The sequence below is a fragment of the Parasteatoda tepidariorum genome, chromosome 12, assembly GCF_982258835.1.
Source record: "Parasteatoda tepidariorum strain Cologne lab strain chromosome 12, Ptep-v5.0, whole genome shotgun sequence".
NCBI lineage: Eukaryota > Metazoa > Arthropoda > Arachnida > Araneae > Theridiidae > Parasteatoda > Parasteatoda tepidariorum.
Genome location: NC_141766.1, coordinates 15,525,452 through 15,549,195, shown reverse-complemented (window position 1 = coordinate 15,549,195; position 23,744 = coordinate 15,525,452). Strand labels below are relative to the sequence as shown.

The window sequence follows — 23,744 nt, the reverse complement described above, 5'->3', positions numbered from 1 at the left end:
AATAAGATAATAAATAGTTCTTTATTTATATGATGAGTAAGAAACTTTCACCTTTATTATCAAAATATAAATAGTGAAAGTTCTATAAACATTTGTGAGTTAATTTTAGCGTGTACTGCTGAAGATTATTAAAAAAAAAACGTTTGAAGATTTTTAAAAAATGTTTGAAGATAAAAAAAAATGTGATAAGGTTCATTTTAAAATGTAACAAGTAAAAATAAATGTATCTAAAATGATAATATCTTCAAATAAATAAAATTGCACATTTTGAATGCTAACGAGTAAAAAGTATAAGTACAAACCTTTAAGGTAACAATATTAGGGGTATATAAAGAACGCTAAAAATGCAAAATAACAAACTTTTATTAAAAAAAATGAGTAGAAAGCTGAAAATATTGTTAAATTAAATGTATTCAAAACATCTATTGCTTATTTTCCTAATTCTATTACACAACAAAGATTTATACTTTATGGAAAATAATTCTGAACTGATAAGACAGAATCGAACATAAATTAAAATATTAAAGAATCTAAATATTTATTGCTTATACCGAGTTTCCTTTTTTTACTAAGCACAATTTAATTGAAATGTATATAACACGTATGAATATCAAAAACGTATTGAAAGAATAAATAATTTTGAGGAAAATAAATATAGAAACGATGCATGAGACAATAGGAAAATGGCGAGAACGTTGTGATTTGCTTTAAAAGAACTTTGTAAGTAACAGAAGCATTATTTCGTAAGAAACATTATTATTGTAAGAAAATAGTTAATAAACATTTTTCGTAAAAACTATTCTAGAAATGAACACTGTTAAAAATGGGTTATGAAGCGAAAGCTCCGAAAAATTGAAAGTGCCCGATAAAAAGTTTCTGAGAAGAAAAAATACTTAATATTTCTTTTTCTCCACATAAAAGTGTTAATTTTCAAAAGTAGAGGTTTTGTATTTTAATTTAACAAAAGAACATGTTAATTAGAACCTTTCTTTACCTATTTTTCAAAATAGTCAAATATCTCTACTCATTTTTACAAAAGAAAAGAGGCGTTTGTTTGAAGCAATTCTTTACACCTTGACCTAGAGGCCAATGAAGATGGGTTCCTGAAAAGAAAGTATTCATTTCGGTCGCTAATAACAAAAGCGACATATTCTCCTATAGTAACAAATAGTTTCAATAATTGTGATGTCCCAAAACTCTTTGTGTTTAAGAATTTTACGGCAAATACAAGTTTTATTACGTACTATATTAATTTAATAAAATATTGCTCAGCACATAAAATCCGGAAAATGCTTAAAACTGCAGATAGCAAACAAAACAAAACTTTTCAAACATTATCGAGAAAATAAATTTTTAATTTAGTATTCTTTTTTTTAATTATTACGTAAAATAATTTTTTTAATTAAATGTTCAAGGAAAAAATTCTTATTCCTCTCTCGCATAAAACAAATTTAAGGTGACAAGGAACTTTCAAAGAAGCAAAAATTTGTCAAAAAATTGATATTTTACATTTTATATTTTTGAAATCTAGGCATTTAACCGAAAATTTAAAAAAAGAAAATTCTGGAATAAGAGCAAAATTGATGAAGTTATGGCCATTTCAGTTTTGACCACGCCACTTTGTTTACCTTTTTTTGTCTGCAGATAACTGTTAAAATTAGTTTCGTTTAAAATTAGTTGAATATTTTGTTATAATTTTTAAAAAAAATTTAAAGTATATAATTATTAAACTAGTTCATTAGAAAATATTTATAGGTATTTATATTAAAAACAAGAAATATTTGTTCAGAAGTAAAATTTGCAATGAAAAAGTAGTAAAAGTCATTTTTCTCAAAATGTCGTTTTTGACAAATTTACAATTTTCAAACTGTTCCAGCGTAATGAATTTTCATTCTATTGACCTGAGAATTTAATGCTATATATTTATGAATATCATTAACATTTTGTTGGAAAAGTTTTTTGACTTAAGTGAATAGTATTTTTTTTATACATGATATTGTATAGTGGTATGATGATTTTTTCCTAAAAATGTAGGTTTTTCACTGTTTTTTTAATGTTATTTGTTTCTATAATAAAAAATAAAAAAGTACTCCCAACAATTTTTTCAATATTACCTAATATGCAATATTTTAAAAGAATTTCGTCATTTTGACAAAATTTCAGACGCGAGGAGTAATATAAAAAAAATTCAAAAATTTAAATTTTTAAATTTCTTAAATTTTGAAATATTTTTTTGAAATTTTGTATAAAAATTGTTTTTAACAATATAAATGTATTCTGAAAATTTCAAGCAAATCCCTTGATAATTTCAAAAAAAAAAAAATTTGAAAGTCCCTTGTCGCCTAAATCCAGGTTTGGAAATTTTTAATAAATGTTCATAGGACAACACTAACTTTTTGTTTTTATAATTCAATAAATAAAAATAGAAAGCTTATCAGGTATAAAAATTTAATAATGCATACTTAAATATCAATTTTGGTATTTATATAATAAATGAAATTCACAATTATGATTTTAATATCGATCATCTAAATTAACATTCAGATTCCTAGTATAATAAACGTATTTTATTTACTGTTAGAAGCTATTATGTATCTTTAATTAATAGAATATTGCACTTTGGGTAGTGCCAATTTTTGGTTTTTTGTTGAATGAAAGCAGTAGTCATTACAGTGTAATCCTTAATATTCTAATGCTATTATTAATTTAGACATTATTGAAAATTTCCTAGTAAATAAAAGCTCATGTAAAAACCGAGCTTATTGTTTTAACAAAAAATTTACAATTTTTAAAAAGTATTTTTTATTTAAAAAAAAAAAAACTTTTTTTTAATATAACTCAACAAAAAACTTATTCAGATGCATTTTATTACTTTTCCATTAAAAACTGATATTTATTGAACTGATATTTAAAAATTGATATTTATTGAAACTAATCACATTTGAATATAATTGGGCATCGGTAAGTTTAAACTTAATTTTGACTAGAAAGTAATTTATTTTAAACTAAATCTTTACTTTATTCAAAAAATTAATTCTATTCCAACCAATCTGGTTAAAGTTCTTTCAGCATTTTAGCCTCCGTTTAATGCACATACGCGTAACATTACAGAATTAGGAAATATTAACATTATAGAATTAGTTTGTTGCTTTATCTAGGAATTATTTTATCTCTGGAGGTGCAAAATTCACATTATACGGAGATAAAATTAGGACATTATAACAAAATTTCTAACATTAAGGGCAGCACAACAGCTTTATATATTGATAATCTTCTGTCCAATATTGATAATAAGATAAAAATTTCCATCCAGTATCGGAAAGTTTAAGAGATTACACAAAGGTAAATCCTAGAACATTAAATTACGTTTATAGTTATCGGATGATTAAAAATTAAGCCCTAATAGTTAAAAGATTTTTCATTTCATTAACTTTTATTAATTGTCATTTTATTAACTTTTTTTAAAATATCACAGATTTAACCAAAGGCACAATAACAAATGCCATCGAAAAATTTAAGTAAATATATTAATTATAAAGTTCATTATCAGCAGAGGTCTTTACTTCATAGCATAGTTTTACGTAATCATTCTACAGACCAATAATCATTCTAAATTTCTTTTAGAAATTTATTTTTTAAATTTAGTTTAAAAAGAATCTAAATGTAAGTACATACTCTTATTTATAGTATAGTAGCACTATAATTTTCAAATATTTATTAGAAAATATTTGTTACATAAAAAATTATACCATTTTTATATTTTTTTGCACAAATGTCACAATTCCTGGTTAGGTACCCGGAACCAGCCGGGTGATAAATCCAAATGTTACCGGGTATCGGGAATAGGCCGGGTAACAATTTTTTTGCGTGTTACCCGGATGCCGCAGCACCAGGCAAAATGTTAGGATTCGTTAAATCACTATTTAACGTTAAAAAAAGGCATTATATTGTACACTGCAGAACAACCTAATGCCTCGTACAAAAGAAATAAAATAAAAAACAATCCCACTTTAATTAAATAAAAAACGAAATTCGAACCTAGCTCGCACCGACCACAGTGCTGACGTAAAGTATCCTCAGTGGTAGGCGGATCATGGGTTAGGATCCCCTTGCCGTCGGGATAACCTTGAGAGGATTTCGTGGTTTTCCTCTCCATGTAACGCAACTGCGGGATAGTTCAATCGAAAAAATCCTCCATAAAGGCAAATTTCTCCCAATACTTGATCCAGGAGTTCCTTTGTCTTCTGAACTGGGTTCAAAATTACGAGGCTACAGAGTTGAACATTAATAGTCGTAAACCCAAAAATTGGGTCAGCTGTTCAGCGAAGGTTATAAAATAAAATATTATTATTGTAATAAATTAAGAAAAAATCTTTAACTTGATGGTTATTTTTCAACAATAAATTAAATTTATTTCACAACGAATAAATTGTTTATTAATTTATATCGATAAAATACGAAAGATGTGAATTAAGTAAAATTAAAGAAAAAACTTCATACTTTACTTTTCAACTTTAGTCCATTTTTTTTTATGATGTAGATTCAGAATTCTCTTCAGAAAAAGTAATTTCTTAATAATATGGAACGCCTTGAATAATTTTCGATCTAATGATCGGATTTTCCCCGTACAAGGACTCAAACTTAATGGTTCACGGGGGTGACCTCAAACATGCTAATTAATCAGTGCAAACTATATATTAAGTAGCCGCAATCTGGAAAGTATGGTCCCGATAGTTTGGTCAGGAAAGCCGTCGAAAGTTTGGACCCCTTCGTGCTAATTTTTTGTTTTGCGTATTTCGCCAAACAAAAGATATCGAGCACTTTTTAAGCGAATAGAAATTTTTATGCACACACGTATAAAATTAGTTTATCCAAATTTAGTGTATCATTCAAAATTTAGCTTATCCAAGGATAATTCCACGAATAAAAAAAATTTTAATATTATTTATTATTTTTCAAAAATTATTTTAAAGAATTTAATTTTTTATGGCGAATTACATAATTTGAACTAAATTGGTCGAAAGGTTTCTGAGAAATCGAATTTTAACTATACTTTTTTAAATTCCATTTCTCAAATCAATACCTCTGGGGGTACCGATCCAGGAGTTTCCTTGTCTTCTGGATTGGTTCAAAATTACAAGGCTACGGCGTTGAACATTAGTAGTCGTAAACCCAAAAATTGGATCGACTGTTCAACGGCAGTCATAAAATAAAATTTTAAAAAAACTATTCGACCGATTTCGTTCAAATTTTGTATTTTGCCATGTAAAATTACATTCTTTAAAATGATTTAAAAATTTGTATCCCTAACAATTCAAAACTTTTTTACTATTATTAATTTAAATAATAAAAAAAAATTATTAAAAAATATTTTTTGCATTGAATTATCGTTGAATAAACGAATTTTATAATTGTATGCAAAAAATTTTCAAATCGGTTTTAAAAAGTTCTTGAGACATGACGAAATACGCAAAAAGAAAAATTAACATTAAGGAATCCAAACTTACGACGGCTCTCCTGACCAAGTTATTGGGACTATTATTTTCCCGATTGCGGCTACCCCTCATATTTTGAGGGTCAGGAATTCAAATCCGTAGAAAAAAAGGCATGCTTATTCAGAAAAGGAACGCTTTTATGTCTTTGAAAAAAAAATCCGGTCAAAAGTTATTCAAGGTGTTCCGTTTTTTTTATCCGCACTGTACATGACAACTAGGCCGTCGTTCATTGCTACGTGTTTGTGTTATAACTGGCAATGTAGCCATTATGGTCAATAAGGTGAATATTCCAGGGAGAGATACTTATTACAGAGAGAAAGAGCGTCGATTGCACTCAATGGTGGCTTTTTACCAGATGCCGAAAATAGCCGCCACAGAATAAATTCATCCGTAATATTTTGAGCTGCCTTTATTAATAATTGAAACTGCTGAAATAAATTCTATGAATTCAGCATCATTTAAAAATTCATAAAAAAAAAGGGTTGATCATTTGAAATCTGCAGGAATATTATTCCTTATTGTCTGTCAGTGCGTAGCTTAATTATTTAAATACCAAATTTATTTCTTTAACTTATTAATAATTTGAATACTAAATAAAACAATAAAAACTAAGGCATTAGTAGATTTTAAAAAAAGTTTTTTTTTTTTTTGAATTGCTTCTTGTTAATGGGCTTTGCAAAAAATATTTTTACTAGTGCAGCAATTTTTATTTTTCTCATATGGTCCGCTAAATTCATTTTTTAACCATTCTTCTCATAACTTGACTAAGCATTTTCTAAAATCTTATTTAAAATTCATATGCCATTAAAAAAATCTAAAATTTTTACCTGTATAGTATCAATATACAATCCAAAATCATGCTCCACCCTCTTAAAGGAAGACTTTTGGGTGGAATCTAAATCTTTTAAAGACTGTGCAGTCCTACCACGTGGTATCTGTACGCTTGTGGGCCATGATATCTGACTATTAGTATTATTTAGCTCATTTTGAACGTTTTTTCTTGTAAAAAACGATGCTATGTCTGTATTTATCCTGTTTACTTATTTATTTATTTTTTTGCCAATTTAAGAATCAAACTAGCCTAAAAGCAGATCAACGGAATAAAGGGATTTAATTTTTTTCTTCTAATTATATTGCAGAGAAATATAGAATTATTTTTTTCTGATATTGTAGGGAAATTAAACTCTAAAAAATGCTCTAAACAAAGACTTGTCTTACCACTTGAAGCATGCATCTACAAGCAAGTTACATTTCACTTAAAAATTAAAGAAACTGATGAATAATGTTGTGGACAATGGATAGATATGAATCCTGTTGAAGACATCAAAGAAGTCCCTACTTCTACATCTGTTGGGTTTTCAAAATATGGTTTGTTTCGCTCCCACATAGTGAAATCTCTTTCTGAGAAATGAAAGGCGTTCAAAGAAAAGAAAAAGCCTGAGGAGCTGTTCTGATAATATATTCTGTTTGGAGATTCTTGACTCAAAAAGAATAGTTAACTTATGTTCTGAAATAAAAGTTAGTCTTAAGATTATTTTTTCAATTAGATAAATTTCAGAAAATAGCATTAATGATAAAAAAAAAAAAAAGAAAACTTGGCTTATAGTTTTTAAGGGAGGGACTTTAAAACCTGAAAGCCCTATCCTGGGTGCGCCATCGTTTGATAAGCCTTAATCTAAAGCCTAGATGGTTGAAATACAACCCGTCTTGATTTGTAATTCATTGTTTTGTTAGATAAAATAAAATTATGAATGTGAATATTAATTGATGGCTAAAGAGCTATGAAATTTATATTTTAAATAAAGACCTGCCTTTAATAAAAAAGGATACAGAAATATGGAATTTCAAGATCCTCAGGACCCATCATTTCCAAACTCAAGTGGTATCAATGCATGTTTCAAAATCAAAAGGATGACTGTAAGTTAAAAAATATTCATTCTAAATGCAGAATAAGTTGTGAGTAGCAGCAATTTTAAATTCTCCCAGACTATTAACAAAGTAGAAAAAGCTTTTTATTTATTTATTTATTTTTTGTAGTTAGGGATTTTTTCAGAAAGATAAGCAAGTAATAAGAATTACTTCTACAAATAAAAAAGTTATTATAAGTATAGATTATTTTCTAATTTATTTATATAACAAAAAATTAATTACCACTTTACTATTTTTTTTTTGTTAATTCAAGATTTTTGCTTAGTGAAGTTCGTGTGTGAATTATAAATTTGTATGAAGATTTAATTTCTAATTAAGTTTCCACAGTGAAAAAAAAAGATTTAAGTGTCTCATAGCTTGTATTACATTAGTTTAATGTCATAACGTCTCATAATCAGGCCCTATAATGATTCACACTAGTTCCTTAAAAGATGTACAAATGATTCTATACTGTATATGAAATTGCTTTGTACTAATTTTAATACATGTGTTAAAGTTATTATAAATGAATCAATAAATATATATTTAAAATATTTAAAAAAAAACACACAAACACATATTAAATAATTTAATACTTTTATCACAATAACCATTTCTTTAAAAAATAGCATTCTTTTTATCAAAAGGCATAATGTACACTTACAGAAACTAAATGAAAGTAAAGTATAGGTAAGAATTAATAAATTACAACAACAAAAGGGAAAAAATTTACAACAGTATCTAGATTTAAAATGAACTAATAATTAAAGCAATTGGAAATTAAAAATTCTAATTCTAGATTTAAAAAAAAAAATTTATTATTATTTTGAATAATTTCAAATTTTTACCATCTCTTTATTAAAAAAAAGAAAAGCCGATATTAAAAACAAACTTCACAAAAAATTGTAATTAAGAACTGCTTTTTACAGGTGTGTAGAAAAATAAAAATAACTTTTGAACTATTAGTCCCATAAATAAAAATACAAAAAATCTTTATATGTTTAAATCTTTACATGTAAAATTTTATACTGAGTTTCACTTGAACGTATTTAATAATAAGTCATGATTATAAATTGCAATAATAAAGTTCACTTGAAATCACCTTGTTCCAATTGAAAATACTAGTGTAAAAATAAAATAACATTAATTATGTAAAAAGAATAAAAATTGATTGAACAATATTGTTCCCCTTGCATAGTAGTTTTTTAAGATAGCATTAAGCCTAAACTACTTCAAAAAATCTTGTAACAAGAAACATTAGTACAATGACTTAATACAAAAATACAAAAGTAAATAAATAATTTTAAAAGTTCATTGAATTTCACACAGAATTATATGATGCTTTAAATTTATAAATTTAAATTAAGTTACAAAAATCTTTTATTTAGCAGTTATTAATTGGGAACACGTAGACATGATGTAAGCTGTAAGACTGTAAGCTGAGGAACATAATTTTTCAATGTGTTTCGGTATAGAAAACAGGAATCTACAAAGAAAAAAAATATTTTAGAAGAAAAACTGCAAAATATGGTCACTTTTTGTCATTGTTGACTTTTGTAGATTTTATTCAGAGTAACTTTAGTTTACCAATAGGTTAGTTAAAATTGAACAAAAAATATGTAATGTCCTAAAATATTGCTTGATACATAAACAATTGGTTATAGTCAAATGATAATAAGTATTGCACACTCGAATTACCTGAAAACGGCAAAGTAGCTTAAATCTTTTAGCGGTAGTGAGGAAAAGTTGTAAGTTTTCATCAAAAAGGAGAAAGCAAAATCAAATAACTCTAAATTAACATCTTTTTCTGCTTTCAATTGGCGAAAAATTTTAAAAATTAGACGCAAAATAATTAAAGTTAAAAAATTATTAAAAAGTCACCAAATTAGTTAATTTGTATAAATAAAACTAAACTACTGCTAACAATTATAAACTAACTATAACAATTAAATTTTGATTTATGGAATTATTGAATTCAATTTGTAGCAATTTTTATTTTAAAAAAATCATTTAAATATTTTTAATATTGCGCCTACATAAAAGTAAATATAACAGAATTATTTTTGAAATTATTTATTAACTACAGTAGAGTCTCGATAATTCGAGGTGGACAGGACTGAACCTACCTCTAAAAATTGCAAACTCAAATTATCAAAAACTTAGAATTTAACAAATATTTAAATAAATGGAAATAAAGCAATTTTTAAATTTCAGTATTTAATTGATATAATGTATTATATTTAAAGAAAATTTAGTTACATTAGAGGATCAGGGTTCATTTACTGAATTACACAAAGTTACAATATTCATTATATTACTGCATCTGGTTAATTTTACATTAAAATAATTGTCTCATGTTTTTAGTTTAAAAACACTATTTAAATGTTTCAGTGCTTAACACACAAATTTGTTTTTCAACATTCAGTCGCAGTTTTTCAACATTAGTCATTGTAAAACCAATCGTAGTAACTGTTCCATGTGTTGTGAATGCATTGGTCATTGTTTGGGAGCAAGACTGATTTCTTTTTCACTGGCTCGGATTTATGGGAAACTCGAGCAATCGAGACTCTACTGTATTTAAAATTATAAAATAGTTTTTTTGGGGTTTAAAAAAAAAATAACTTCAAAAAATGAAAAATTATTTACAGGGAGACACATACTCCTGTACTCCCACCACATGCTTAAAATTTAACATTAAGATTTTCACATTAAAATTAATTGTTGCTATCACAAGTTGGCGTCTATAAATATTAACAAATTCTGATGCTTTTGAGTTGTCTGTTAATTCAAATATAAGTGCTTAAAATTTTGAGGACAATTTTAGAACATTCCTCTTTTTTTTCTTATCCCGCCATAGTGTCACTTGAATACATTTTTGTTACCATACAGAAAGCCAATACATGCATGTTCCGATTTCCAGAAATAATTTTAAAAAGAATAATAATTATGCACTTATATTGACCATCAGATCTAAGAAACAAAAATACTTTGATGCAAGATGCTAAAAATACCATAGAAAAGCTATTTAAGAACTAGAAAGCCTGAGAGAAGTATTAAGAAACAAAATTGAAACATTTAAAAGAACCTGAAAATAAGAAATGAAAGGTCTTAAAAGAATTTTATGATTAAAATACCTTGATCCCTATATCTAATCAGTTTTATTATAAGTTCAGTGTCCTGTCCAACTTTAAGATAAACTTGAACCTACATTTCACAGAAGGAATGTTGCCTTGTGTGATACCTTGCTTTTTGTAAATAAAATGCTGCAAATAAACTTAAGATATTAAAACTAGAAGAAAACTTTATGAAAAATTTTTATACCATGTAAAAATATTGTGCAGGACAAAAAATATTTTTTTGAGAGAAATGTAGATTTGACCAAGTAATTTTGTCCTTAAGAAATGCTCCGTTAGTGATGGCAAACTGTTTAGTGCTGACGAATTCTCAATCAGAATTTGACAACACTAAACATTTGCTTCCATTAACCAACAGTTAACAAAAAGGCTGACACTGTATTAATACAGATAAACTTGAAAAATATAGAGTTAGCAAGCAAATGCTTAAAACGTAATAAATTTGGAGATTTATATGATATGAGAAATACAGGTTTTAGGGTAGAGAAGTTAGAATGTATCTGATACATTCTTGAAAATTTAACGACAATAACAGTTGCAATGACATAAAAACAAAGAGAAGAGTAAAAATTTTAAAAAAGTGGAGAAACACGGGTGTTTCAGAGATATCCTAATCAATATCAATCAAAGCACTGAACATTTTGCACATAAATGTAGGAAAATTTATTGATTTTATGATAAGCAGGTTTTGAAGAAATACATGATTTGGAAAAGATAAGTTTGATTAAATTATATCATTCTTGAATATTTGTATAACAATAAGTAGCTAGTTACATAACTAGTAGTTCACAAACTGGCTGATGCTATATTATTGTGTCAACTTTGGCCTTCAAATGCATGAAAATAAAAATTTCGAGATTCTTATTTTTCAAGAAATAGGAGTATTAAAAAAAGACAGATTTATAAATAGATGTGTTTTTCTTATTTTGATAACAAGCAACGTTTAAATCAGAGTTACTAAATATAATTTTCCATGTAATATCATGCAAATACTGTCACAAATAATATACAGTAGGGAACCGATTATCCGGAACGATCGGGACCATCGCTATTCCGGATAACTGATTTTTCCGGTTTTCTGAATCGCTACAAAAAGCCGTTTTTTATTGTTAAACCCAACTAAAAAAGAAAAATATTTGGAAATAATCTTAAAAAGAGGAAAAAACGATGAAGTAATACACTAATGATTAATTCCAAAATGATGGTAAGGTAAACATCTTTTAAAAAAGAAAGAAGAATCCTAAAATCTTATGAGGAAGATAAAAAAAAAATTTTAAAAAATGTCGGGAAAATTTATCGAATTTCGTTCCGGTTTTTTGGTTTTCCGGTTTTCTGATTTCCGGATAACAGGTTCTGTACTGTACATAATATGGGAATTCGTACAAATTTTCATTCAAGTAATTTCTACTCTCTGCCCCTCTTATACCAAAATAATCTTACCTCATTCTTTTCTAATTTCTTTTGTTCTTCGAATGCTTGTAAAATACTTGACATTGAGTTTTCCAATACTAATCCACCAGAAACTATTTCATTCAATACATAATGCACCTGAAAATTATAGTTTTTATTTTTAAAGCACGACTTTATTTAAATAAATTATTAATAGATAAGTTAGTGTCTCAAAGCAGTTATTTGTAATTACAATGACCAATCAAGGGCAATGGGTTTGAGCTTGCTTCTTCTTACATTATCCCTTTTAAAAGGTGTTCATTACAATTCAAAATTTGAATTTTGTACCTAAGCTAATTTTCCAACAAAGGAAAAAAAGATTAAGGTACAGCTGGTTAAAAATACAATACAATTTATGACGTTATTAAATTCCCACATTCAAGGTTGTATTAAAAATCTTTTTTCAGGCATAGGTCAGGGATAATAGCTCTACACTTTATGCAGAAGAACAGCAAACCTTTTAACAATCTGAGAAGATCACATCATTTAAAACATAATGGCCCAAGTGGTATGTTCAACTAAATTTTTAGTAAAAACAATCTGCTAGTACATAATGCTTTATAAAATAAAAAAACTGTATTAAAATATGTAATACTCCTTAAGAGCTATAGGAATAAATACAAACTGTTGAATTATACTCCTGTGCATGTAATCAGGTTGAGGGATGGCAAAAATCCTTTCATGGCCTTAGATTTTTAATGGTTACATTATGTAACAGTTCAGAAAAAAATATCCTTAGTTATACTGTTCTTTAAATTGCAGTTAAAATAATAATAGTAATGAATAACATTCAATAATATTTTTGAGCTATGGGGCAGCTGAAGCAAATATTTTTTAATGTCAACTTCAGAGGACACCCTGAAAAGTGATTGGCTGTATTCATGCAACTAGAGTGAAAAAATTAACAGACATTTACACACGTAAAATTGTTCAATGTGAATGAGTGCACAACTAATGCTACAGTTTCTCTTTTAAAGAAGCTGAAATTAAATAAGCATCAAGAGGAATGTTAATGAAATTTCCAGCTATAAGACTGAGCTGTCTGAGTAGCACAATAATTCCTCTGCCAGTCTGTCCTACACCACAAGTGTTGCTTTGACCTAACCACTGGGTCATCAGATTGAACTGTTTCTTCAGGTCAACATAATGTCTATACCTTGAACTAATTCTTCAGGTCAACATGGCACTTCTGCTTTAAAGCAGCGCTTTGTGAGTTGATACAGTATCTTCAGCACCTACTGATTTAAACTTAATATCTAAGATTCATCAATTGACAGCCATTTTAATTAACATAATTATTCCTGTATGACCATAAATGCCTTTGCTACTGCAACTTAATAACGGTATAACTAAGGCTAATTATTTTCTGAAATGCTACGTAACATAGCCATTTAGTTTTGAGAGCATAAAAGGATTGCTGCTATGCCTCAATCTGATTATATGACACAGGAGTATAGTTCACCAGTTTGCATTTTTGGCTACAGCTCTTAAGAAGTATTGCATATTTCAATACAGTTTTTCTTTTTTTTTTTTTTTTTTTTACAAAGTATACAGTGGAAAGTCGCGTATCCGGAATCGGCGGGACTTTCCGAAGTCCGTATATTTGATTTTTCCGTATAATTGACTTCCAAGGTAAACAAAGCTTAAAATGATCTGAATCTAAGAAGCAGAAAATAAATAAACATTATTTTTCGGGCAATAATGTTTTAGTATTAGAATGATAACTAAACAATCATAAACAAAATATTAGAAAAAAAATAATTATTGCTATTCTAAAAATAAATATAGAAAACGAAAAAAATTCCCAGTTATGAAAATATTAATTGCTCTCTCCACCATTTTGAACTAGAACGATTCAAGCAAGAAGGGGAAATTCCCGTCATTCAATAAGGTGGGTAGGTGGAGAAGAAAAATTCATTTCCTCCTTACTTGTCATTCAAGTTGAGGGCGGGGTAGTGACAAATTCTTATTTTCTCTCCCATCATTGGCTATCAATCAAGCATAAAGGCGTGGCATGCTAATTGGGTTCTCTTTATTTTTTCTTGTGTGACTAAAGGGGATTCCCCCTCCAGTTTAACATTCAAAAAGGTTCCAGGAAATGCCTCTTTTACTAGCCAGCTGCATAGAAAGAAGGGGGAGGGAGGGGACTCAGTTGTGCTCTTTTGAAAACAACCCCCCCCCCCCCGTTTCCTGCATTCCAGAGGAGGAGCGTCATGGTCTTAGTAGATCTTCTGTTGATTTATGGGTTCAATGCATAGATCTCTAGAAGCTGAGAAGGGGAAAAACCTGTCAAAAGACTTCGCTTTTTTTTTTCTTTTTAAAAGGAGAGGGAAAGATGAAGAAATGTTTGTTTATTTTGATTGTTAAAAAGTGTCCGGGAAATCGACCCTTCCGGAAAAGGGACGTCCGGATATGGGACGTTACACTGTATTATGTAACAGCAGATTGTTTGCAATGAAAATTCGGTTGAATATGCCACTTGGACTATTATATTTTAAAGGCAACTCAAAAAAAGCATATAAGATAATAAAAAAATCTAAAGATAATATATAATACAGGGTTCATTCTTGACAAAGTTTGGGCAATGCTGCTCTGTTTTACCTCAGACTAAAAACAAAAAACTTTCCACCCCACATGCTCTTTGATCTTGACTAGGGCGCCCCAATATTAAAAGTGTATATTACACTGTCATACAGAAACCAGCATGAAGTTTCATAGTATTTATTAGTCTAAAAGGATTCATCAATCATACTTCCTTTGTTTGAAAATTTCACATATTGTGTGAAACATTTGACTTTGCAGTTAGCTTGACATATATTATTTATCAAAAACAGCAGTCTCCAACCAAACTTTAATCACTTTTTAACCAATAAAGTATTATTTTAAAGGATACTTTTATGAATATATTAACATTAAAAGTATATTATTCACTATTTAACGCATTATATTCAGTATATTATGACCTCATGTTCAAATTTCCATTTTTGCCCCAATTTTGCTCATTCCATCAAACTTCAAGTCTGACAGAGAAATAATGATGATTTGATGGCTTGATTTCCTTTAAAAGGTGTATTATATTTATTAAAATCAATTATCAATTTAAAAATTTTACCATGAGTCCAAAGCACCTTATGTATGAATAATTTTAAATAACTTACTTTATCTACATGAAAAACTAGATCCAGTTCACAAACATTTTTAAAGCATTTATCCAAAGTCTCCACAAATACCTAACAAAACAAACAACAAATTTAATTCTACTTTTACAATACCATTTTTTTACACTAAAGAGATAAAACAAATCAAAAATAAATTACAATGTATCAGTAGTGGCATACCTTCTTGAGATAGAAGACTGGTGTCAAAGAATTTAACTACATAGCAGATCTTTCTAAGCTTTAAAATTTATTTTAAATTAATAATTTATTGTTCATTTTTTAATGTCCTTTTGGAGCATTCAGTTAAAGAAGGTTTTCATTTTTTGCTATGATATTTCCAACTGGTCTTTGTCATCTCATAATTCCGATTTGATGGACTGGATTACTGATAGTAGAGTCAGTGAAAATTTTTCCCCCATATTGAAATAGTATTCTTATTATGTGAGGATGACACACATTCAAATATCTCCCTGATGCAGATACACCAACCATTTAGGGTTAAGGAGCGATTAACCTAACTTAATTGTAACTTTTCAATTTGTATATAAAATTGGTATCTCCAATAATTCACTTTTTGTCAAAAACAATTTTAAAAAAAGAAGTTAAAAGCTTTCTACGTAAGTAGGTTAAGCGTAGTTTTCAATAACTAACAGCTTCAACTTATCAACTAGTTCCAGTACTGTTTGTACAAGGCAGAATTGTCAATCTCTGTTTTTATTTTTTACCACCTTTGCAATTTTTTTTCTCTAAATGTCATTGTTCTGTTTGGTACGAGCTGATAAAAGAAGCCAATTTCATCTGCATTTTGCATGTCTTCAGGAGAATATATTTTTTCAATCTGCTTTTTTCCTTGTTGTTTCCAGGATGTGGTATCTATGACTGGAGCTAGTGTTTCTTCACCCGAAATGGTTTTAAAAATCTCATGTTGTTCATGAAATGAGGCAATCCACACTTATAGGTGACTTTAAAATCATTGTTGCTTAACAAATATGCAAATATTCTTGCTTTTTCGGCTATCATTGAACCACTAATTGGTACATTTTTCTGGCTCATTTTATGAAACCATCTTAGAATAGCTTTGTCAACATCGTCATTCTCTGTACCTTCAAAAAATTCTTTATGAAGTTGATTTTTTATTCTTTCACAGCATCCGCGATACCTTTCTTTTCCTCAAAAAAGAAGCTATTGCTTATTGTTAAATCCCATATCTTTTTAGCAACATCAACTTGTTTCAATACTTGATCAATTCCCGAAATTATTTTTAAGTTTACTTCAAATAATAATGCTTTTTGCCAAGCCATCACTTAAACTGTACACAAATAACTGATTTGTTAGGAAATCGGTTCAAAGTGAGCTAACTTAATGAGAAATTTTGAAAGTGACCACTGGGAGAAAAAAAAAACTTCCCAACTATTATAAACAAACTCAAAAATGAGAACCTGTTCTGACTATGCTTTGCAGATGAAGCGGACGCTTCCCTTAAAATCAGGATGAGAGGATAACCATTCACCCCTTTGCACATGGCAAGAAATGCATGACATGGCAGTAAACAAATCAACCTGTACAATGGTAGGGAAAGGAGAAATCTATTGCATGCTTTATCACCCTTTCCCAAGAGAATATTTTCTTTTCCCAAACACAACAAAAGAATGAACAACTGGTTACAGAAACAAATAAATTCTTTTTTGTTACCTCACATCATTCAGACTCTATGGGGAGTTATTTTTTAAGGATAGAAAAATCTGGTTATGAGTTCCATCAGTTTTCTAAGGAGGAAAAATTATCATTTTAAACAGATTTAGCTGAGATGTGATTCTCATCGCAAGCACATTCAAAATAAATTAAGTTATTAGAAATTTCACCAGGACCTTAAGGAAATATTGTTATAAACAGGTTTATTGTTATAGACAGTATCATTACGCACAGGTTTTATTGTATTTATTGATGCCAGTGTTGCTTATAATTTCATTTTATAAAAGGCATTTAATAGCCAACCCAATTCTGAGTGTAGGACTATTAATGTTCAGTACATAGCCTTATTAATTTTGAATCCAACACAGAAAACAAGGAAACTTCTGGATCAAGCACTAGGACAAACTAGAACTCGTGGAGGACTTTATGATGGAACTAGCCCACATTTGCATTACACGGGGAGGAAAACCCCCAAAACCACCCACAATTAGGCTGACAACAAGGGGATTCTAACCACTGATGATACTTTACGTTAGCACTGTGGTTGGTGTGGGCTAGGAACAAAATTTGTATTAACCAGTCATCACTGTGATTCACACTTGTGTCACCTCGTTGGGAGGCGAACTCTCTATTCCCTGAGCCATCATGGCTCCTGCTTATTAGTTGTGATAATAAGTACTACAAATATTGTGGTTATAGGTACAAATTAAACTAATATAGATTCTGTGATAATAGGTTTTATTTCTGTGCCCATAAAAGAAATAGCACAATAAAAACCACAGAGGAAATTCACTTCAGACAAAATTTCTGTAAGGAGCATTCAACACTAAACTTAATTTGTTATCATTAATTTGTTTGTCATTCAAATTGACTTTTAAGTACATTTTTATGAAAAATTTATTTTCTAATCATTTAAAGTATTTTTCAAGTACTATTTTTTTCTCATTTTAACAAATAGAAAATATTGATATCTAATACAAAAAAAAAAAATATTGAAATGATTACATTACCTGTATAAGATCCAATATAGCAAGTTCACTTTCAGAGGAGTCCACACAAAAGACTATGTATAATGTAGCATAATGGCGATAAATGATTTTTACACTTTTATCATCTAAAATGCTGAAAAAATTTTATTAATTAGACAAAACATCTCATAAAATACTGGAAAAAAATTAGAAAATGCCCTGCTTAGTTATAATTTAGAGCTATATAATGTAATTATAGGGTACAATCTGTGCAAAAACGTAAATTGCACGATTTTTCACTGTCCCCGCAAATTGACAATACTTCTCCATCTGCACCTAGTTCACACCAAAATATTATTCTCTCAAGTAAAGGTAAAGTATAAATAGAAGATGAAAGAAGATGATAGAAGTTTGAAGGAGAGCAATGGTCCAGTCAAGACCATCGTCAACGGGGGGTGAGAGGGGTGTCTTGAAATTGCTTTTAATGTACAGTGAAATATGCTCTTTTTAAAAAACCATACTGAATAAAAAATAAATAATTAACATTTTTTAAATTTAAAAAAAAGAAGAAGAAAAAAAAATTTTGAAGACTTTTTAGAAGAAAAAAAAATTTTTGACCAAAAAAAAATAATAAAATATGACATATTTACTTATACTCTGCTTCTAGTGTGAATTTAAGCAGCATGCTATACCAAATTTTAGCTTCATTAGTTTCATAGAAGTTGAGAAATTTTGCACACCAGGGGAAAAAATTTTAACTGAGAAAAATAGATTTAAAGGCAAAATTTTAAATAACTAAAAACAAAATACTTGAGTTTGTAGACGATCCCAATTTAAAAAATAGGTGTGTTATTTTCTGTTTTCAGAGAGCGGGTTTCAGTATTTTTGCTCTAACTTTGGAAGTTTATTGAGTATTATCTTATACTTAGTGTCCAATTGCTGCAAATAAAACAGGTAAGAAGATCAGGGGTGATTGTGAGCCCAAGTCAAAATTCCGGAAAATTTCCAGAGTTCAAAAAAAAAAAAAAAAATTTAAATTTAAAAAAATTTAAACTAGGTTTTTCTAGGAGAAGTAATTAAAATTTACAAATATGTCTTACTTTCTTGAGTTTATGATTATAACTATTTACTGATAAAAAATGTATCTGGCTCTCCCTTACAAACAAAATAAATTGTGTTTTTAAGTTCCACTTTTGAAAATTTGATTTCCGGAAACTTCTATGATCAATGATTTTTTTAAACGTCTGGACCTTCGATCTCCGGAAACTTCCGGATCACTGTTAGCGAAAAATCCGGAAATCCGGATTTTTTCCGGAGCACAATCAGCCCTGGAAGATATACTTTTATAAAAAAAATAACTAAAATTTTGTTACAAAAATCTTTAATACCCCTTAAAAAAAAAATTTTTTTTAACTTTTAGCAGGCAAAAAAAAGTTTTCTGCGACTGCCAATTTTCATTTCAAAACATGGAAAAATCAAGAGAAGCCAACTTGGGATTCTATAAAATATTATAAAAAATAATAAAGAAAAATAAACTAAAATTATTTAAATTATTTTAAAATGGTTAACTGTAACAAAGTGGCATTTCATATAAGCTTCTGAATTATTTAGAAGCAGTAGTGATAGTATTTTCATATAGTCTTACAGTACAAATCATTGTACAAATCAATACAAATAGTACAAAATATTCATGAAATACAAATCAGAATTTGCAACAAATTGCTACTCATTAAAATATAAGTTTCAAAAAAATGAGAAAAAAACACCACATTTTCCATCCAACGATCTTTTAAATGTTTGTCATTTCAGAATTACTTTTTAGATTATCAATTTAATACTTTTGTGGTTGCCTCAATAGTTCATTAATTCTAGCTGAAATTATTATGGAATTTTTTTTTTCAGTCTTTGTTCTCAAAATTCCTCCGAAGTTGCGTTTTTCTCTAACAAATCTGCATAAAAAAAAAAGTTGTTATTATGCACAAATGAGAACTTGGGAAGAAAAAATAGAGGGAGTTGGTAAAGGTGAAATAAATGTATCGTTAAAGAGAAATTGAGTAATTAACAAAATTTAAATTCTGGAGAAGCGGAACTCCATAAAAATTTTATTGGAATAAAAATTATTGATTCACGGAAGTCCACGAATCAAAAGTCTTGAGACTCATGAAATTCCAAGAACCAGCAAAAGAATAACATACCTGGATCTATTGATTTTGAAGTTTCTTTTTCACAGAAAATGAAATGAATATAAAAACAAACTTTAAATAACTAATTCTAATAAGTAAACCAGCTCCTACTTTTTGAAGAAAAAAAATGAATAAAATGAGCAGTAGAGTGAAAATAATAACTTACTTTCCCCCTTCAATGAAATTACAAACTGTGTCTCCTCTTTTAGCCACTACCTGATAGATTTGTCTTATAATGAGTTGTTGTCTCTGTTCAGACTAGAAAAAATGACAACAATCAACAATAACAGAACACAAAATAGTAAAATCCATTTCAATAAATATCATTTTTTTTTTCCCTATAAAATAAGGATAGTTGAAATATAAAATGCAGCTATTATTTTCCATTAATCTAATTAGTCCTTAAAATATTCTGTTTTTGTCCAATTATTATGTTCAGAAGTACCCTCAGCCTAAATGTACTTATTAGACCATTAAAGTTTCAGATATAACTTTTAACCCTTTATGCACTTGCAAAACCTTCAAATCCCACTAATATTAGTTCCATATAGCATTGAAATTAAACAAAATATCCCATCGGGTCTTGTCTATTCCTGTATTATGACCTTCTGCTTATCATTACTTGTTGAAAACAGACAATTATTTGAAGTTGAACATCACCTACAGAACTATGCAATTGATATTTCATTTGAGGACGCGATTTTATGATCAGTCTTTGTTCTTTAATTCTCAACTTTCCATCTCGATCCTTTTTGAAAGTAAATCTTTCATATTTTTTAATTTATTCATTAACATTTTCAACCAACTAAACGAAATAATTGAATAGCAAAATAAAGCTCAATTAATGAATAAAAATTCAATGTTTTCAATACATAGCTATTATATCTAGCAATCAAGGTCAAAGACTGTTGAAAAGCTAGTCATGTTTTCTTGAAGATAAAAAAAAATATTACATAAAAAATTTTATTTTCTATTTTGGATCTTTTTCTTTCTTTTATTTTCAACCATTTCCTTACTTTCTTTCTTTATAAAAAAAAATGCTTTTATTATTTCCCATCGGTGCTGCCATCTAGTGCGGCAGAAACTAGACGTCTATCTTAACATGACCAACGGTATCTCACCCATTGTGGTGGTCCTGAAAGAGTGGATACCACCTCTGGAGAACGCACTAGGTCTGCTCATCGGCAAGACCGATTGTGCAGCTCATTGGAAATAAAAATAAAATAAATAATTATTTCTCATTATTTTAATTCTACATCAAATGTCAAAAGTATTATTTTGAAGAAATATACATTCCCATTTATTCTCTTTGCACTAGCTGGCACATAAAGCCTTACAAAGAAATACATATGGCTAGATTAAAGTTCGGCTATAAGAGCTGCAGCCCCTGGCCCAAGATTGTTGAAGGGCCCCCATCAACATGAATTGCAATGAGAGAAAAAGTTTAATTAAAGAGTAAGAATACTTTTTTCTTTTCCTTCTTTTTTTGTACACCTTTATTTGACATTTTATGATAATTTAGAATTTCATGTTTTAATACATAAATTTAAGGTTTGACTTATAAACTTATGTTTATTTAGGTATTTATTAGTTTTAATTTCTTATGTTTATATAACAAGAAAAACACATTTTTTAACAGAAAATTTTATAGGAATTTTTTGAGACCAAAAATTTCCCCCGGGCTGCCTGAATATTCTCTAAAGCTATGTTTAGGCGACAGACATATTCTGCTTATTCAAAGCAATTCAATTTACTAGAAAATTGCATATAATTAATAAATATGATTATGGTAACATCCATGGCAAAACTCAGGGAGAAGAGATGTAGATATATGATTAAAATATAGTAAAGTAGACTGCAATGATTAAAATTTAGTAAAGTAGAATAATGAGTAGTGTGATATAAAAATAATTACTTTTAACATTAGTTTAATAAAGATAAAAGGTTCAAAAGCAAATTTTATTTATTTTTACTCTGATTCATGCATATCATTTACAAGTCGATCATATTTTAAGGTATAATTTTCAGCATATAACATCTAAAAGGAAATTAAAAGTTTTAGATGCTTATAAAATCACTAACGTTTGACAATAATTTAACATTTCATAAATTAAATATTCGCTCTCAAGAAAAGCAGAATAAGACAAAAAAAATTCCTAAAAATTACTTACAATAATAAATTGGCTTGAATAAACAAGAACTAGACATTTCTTAGTAATTTCTCATGATGAAATAGGCTTATTATTATGCTAAACCAATTTATTTTTTAAAAAAATTAATCTCTACTTTTTTTCAAAAATTTGGAGAAAGAGTCAACATTGGAATCCTTCAGCAAAATCTCTCTCCAAAAAGTAGTTAAGTTGTCACATAGTTATTCACATTATTTGTAGGCAGAGATTATTTTGCCAGCAGAAGTAAACTTCTAAAACGATTTGTTTATCTAGAAAACTAGGAGAATAGTTAACTACATATGTGATAAAATAGTTGTATATAACTACAAAATAAATGTTTTTTCTGACCACTGGCAATAACATACCAATCCAGAATTAAAAATAGACCCATATCAAGGCTGTCAAATTGACAATTTTTTTGAAAACTAGGCAACCAAGCTACTTTCCCTTAAAAATCAAAATTAATTTAAACAATCTTAATTCTGAATTCTTATCAGGATCAAATGATGAATAGATACTTAATAAATTATAAAAATTAACTTACATAAAATCGGTAAAATTTCGTCAGTCTTGGTGTCCCATGAACATTAAATATTAAAACAGACTCAATCATACTTTGTATAAATAAAAAAAATAAAACAATTGAATTACACAAACCAAAAATCAACTGTTTGATAAATTCCAATACTTTTATTTTTTAAAACAGAAAGTCATTCATTATAAACAATAAAACACTAAGCTTTATCAATGTGATTTGAATTTAAATTTACGAGATTTCTGTAATTTTTAAATTCTAAACAGTGGTGAGTCTTAATAATAGAAAAACTAATATCACAACATAAATAAAACATAAGGCTTGCCGTGTTTTGAGTGTTATCCCCTATTTGGCTATATTTATATAAAATATCGCTGTCTGTTATTTTTGGGGGGACATCATAACATGCTGGTCGAGTACTCAAAATTCGTTTTTTGCTAAATTAAACGGATTAAGCTAAAATTAAAATGAAAGAAAGAGTTATATTGTAAACACTACAAATATATTAATATTGGCTGGCGCGCTGTTTTAAGCTAAGTCAGCGTAAAAATAAGTCGGAAATGGCAACCCGGAAATTTACGACGAATATCAACTCCCAGTACCACCTGTGCTTAACTTTTCACGGTCAGCCATCCATTTATGATTTCATAAACACACTGTCTTGAATGCCAGCATTTTTTTAACACTATAGTTTGGTGATCAGCTGAAATTGATGATCGCCAAGAGAATTCTATTGCCAAGAGCTTGGATGACGGAATTTTCAGAGTGAGCAAAAATGAAGGAAAGGTTTGAGTTGGAGTGATGCAACAAATACCCTAGGAACAGTAGCGTACATAGACTTAGGTGAACTCCTTCCCCCGTGGGATTTCTAAATGCTACCATCCTGGACCTACCTCAGCAGATTTAAAATTATGATACGAAACAAAAATTATTAATTTTAATGTAAGATAATGAAAATCGTAATTGAGATGAAAGACCGGAGTTTAGAGAAGAAATTATATTGAACATTATATACGTTGACCACATTGAACTTAAATTTATCCTAATAATA

At 28.4% G+C, this 23,744-nt stretch overlaps 1 protein-coding gene across 1 annotated transcript; it reads right to left on the bottom strand.

Annotated features, from left to right (window-relative positions):
• Window positions 1-7,977: 7,977 nt before the first annotated feature.
• LOC107438129 (AP-3 complex subunit sigma-2) lies at window positions 7,978-23,263 on the bottom strand. The gene is made up of 6 exons (XM_016050319.4): window positions 22,703-23,263; window positions 20,154-20,245; window positions 17,847-17,958; window positions 15,145-15,216; window positions 11,978-12,085; window positions 7,978-8,889 (listed from the first exon to the last, which is right to left on the bottom strand). Exons 1-6 carry the CDS (start codon window positions 22,769-22,771, stop codon window positions 8,860-8,862), a joined length of 483 nt encoding a protein of 160 aa, XP_015905805.1. The 5' UTR covers window positions 22,772-23,263; the 3' UTR covers window positions 7,978-8,859.
• Window positions 23,264-23,744: the final 481 nt, after the last annotated feature.

What these genes read in the sequence shown, in the direction of transcription:
- LOC107438129 (XM_016050319.4), bottom strand. Translation starts at nt 22,771, where the DNA reads ATGATTGAGTCTGTTTTAATATTTAATGTTCATGGGACACCAAGACTG. An exon ending in AATTTCATTGAAGGGGGAAA is followed by an intron (nt 17,959 to 20,153) that starts GTAAGTTATTAT and finishes AAATTTTTTCAG; the next exon opens with CATTTTAGATGATAAAAGTG. An exon ending in CTATATTGGATCTTATACAG is followed by an intron (nt 15,217 to 17,846) that starts GTAATGTAATCA and finishes TTGTTTTGTTAG; the next exon opens with GTATTTGTGGAGACTTTGGA.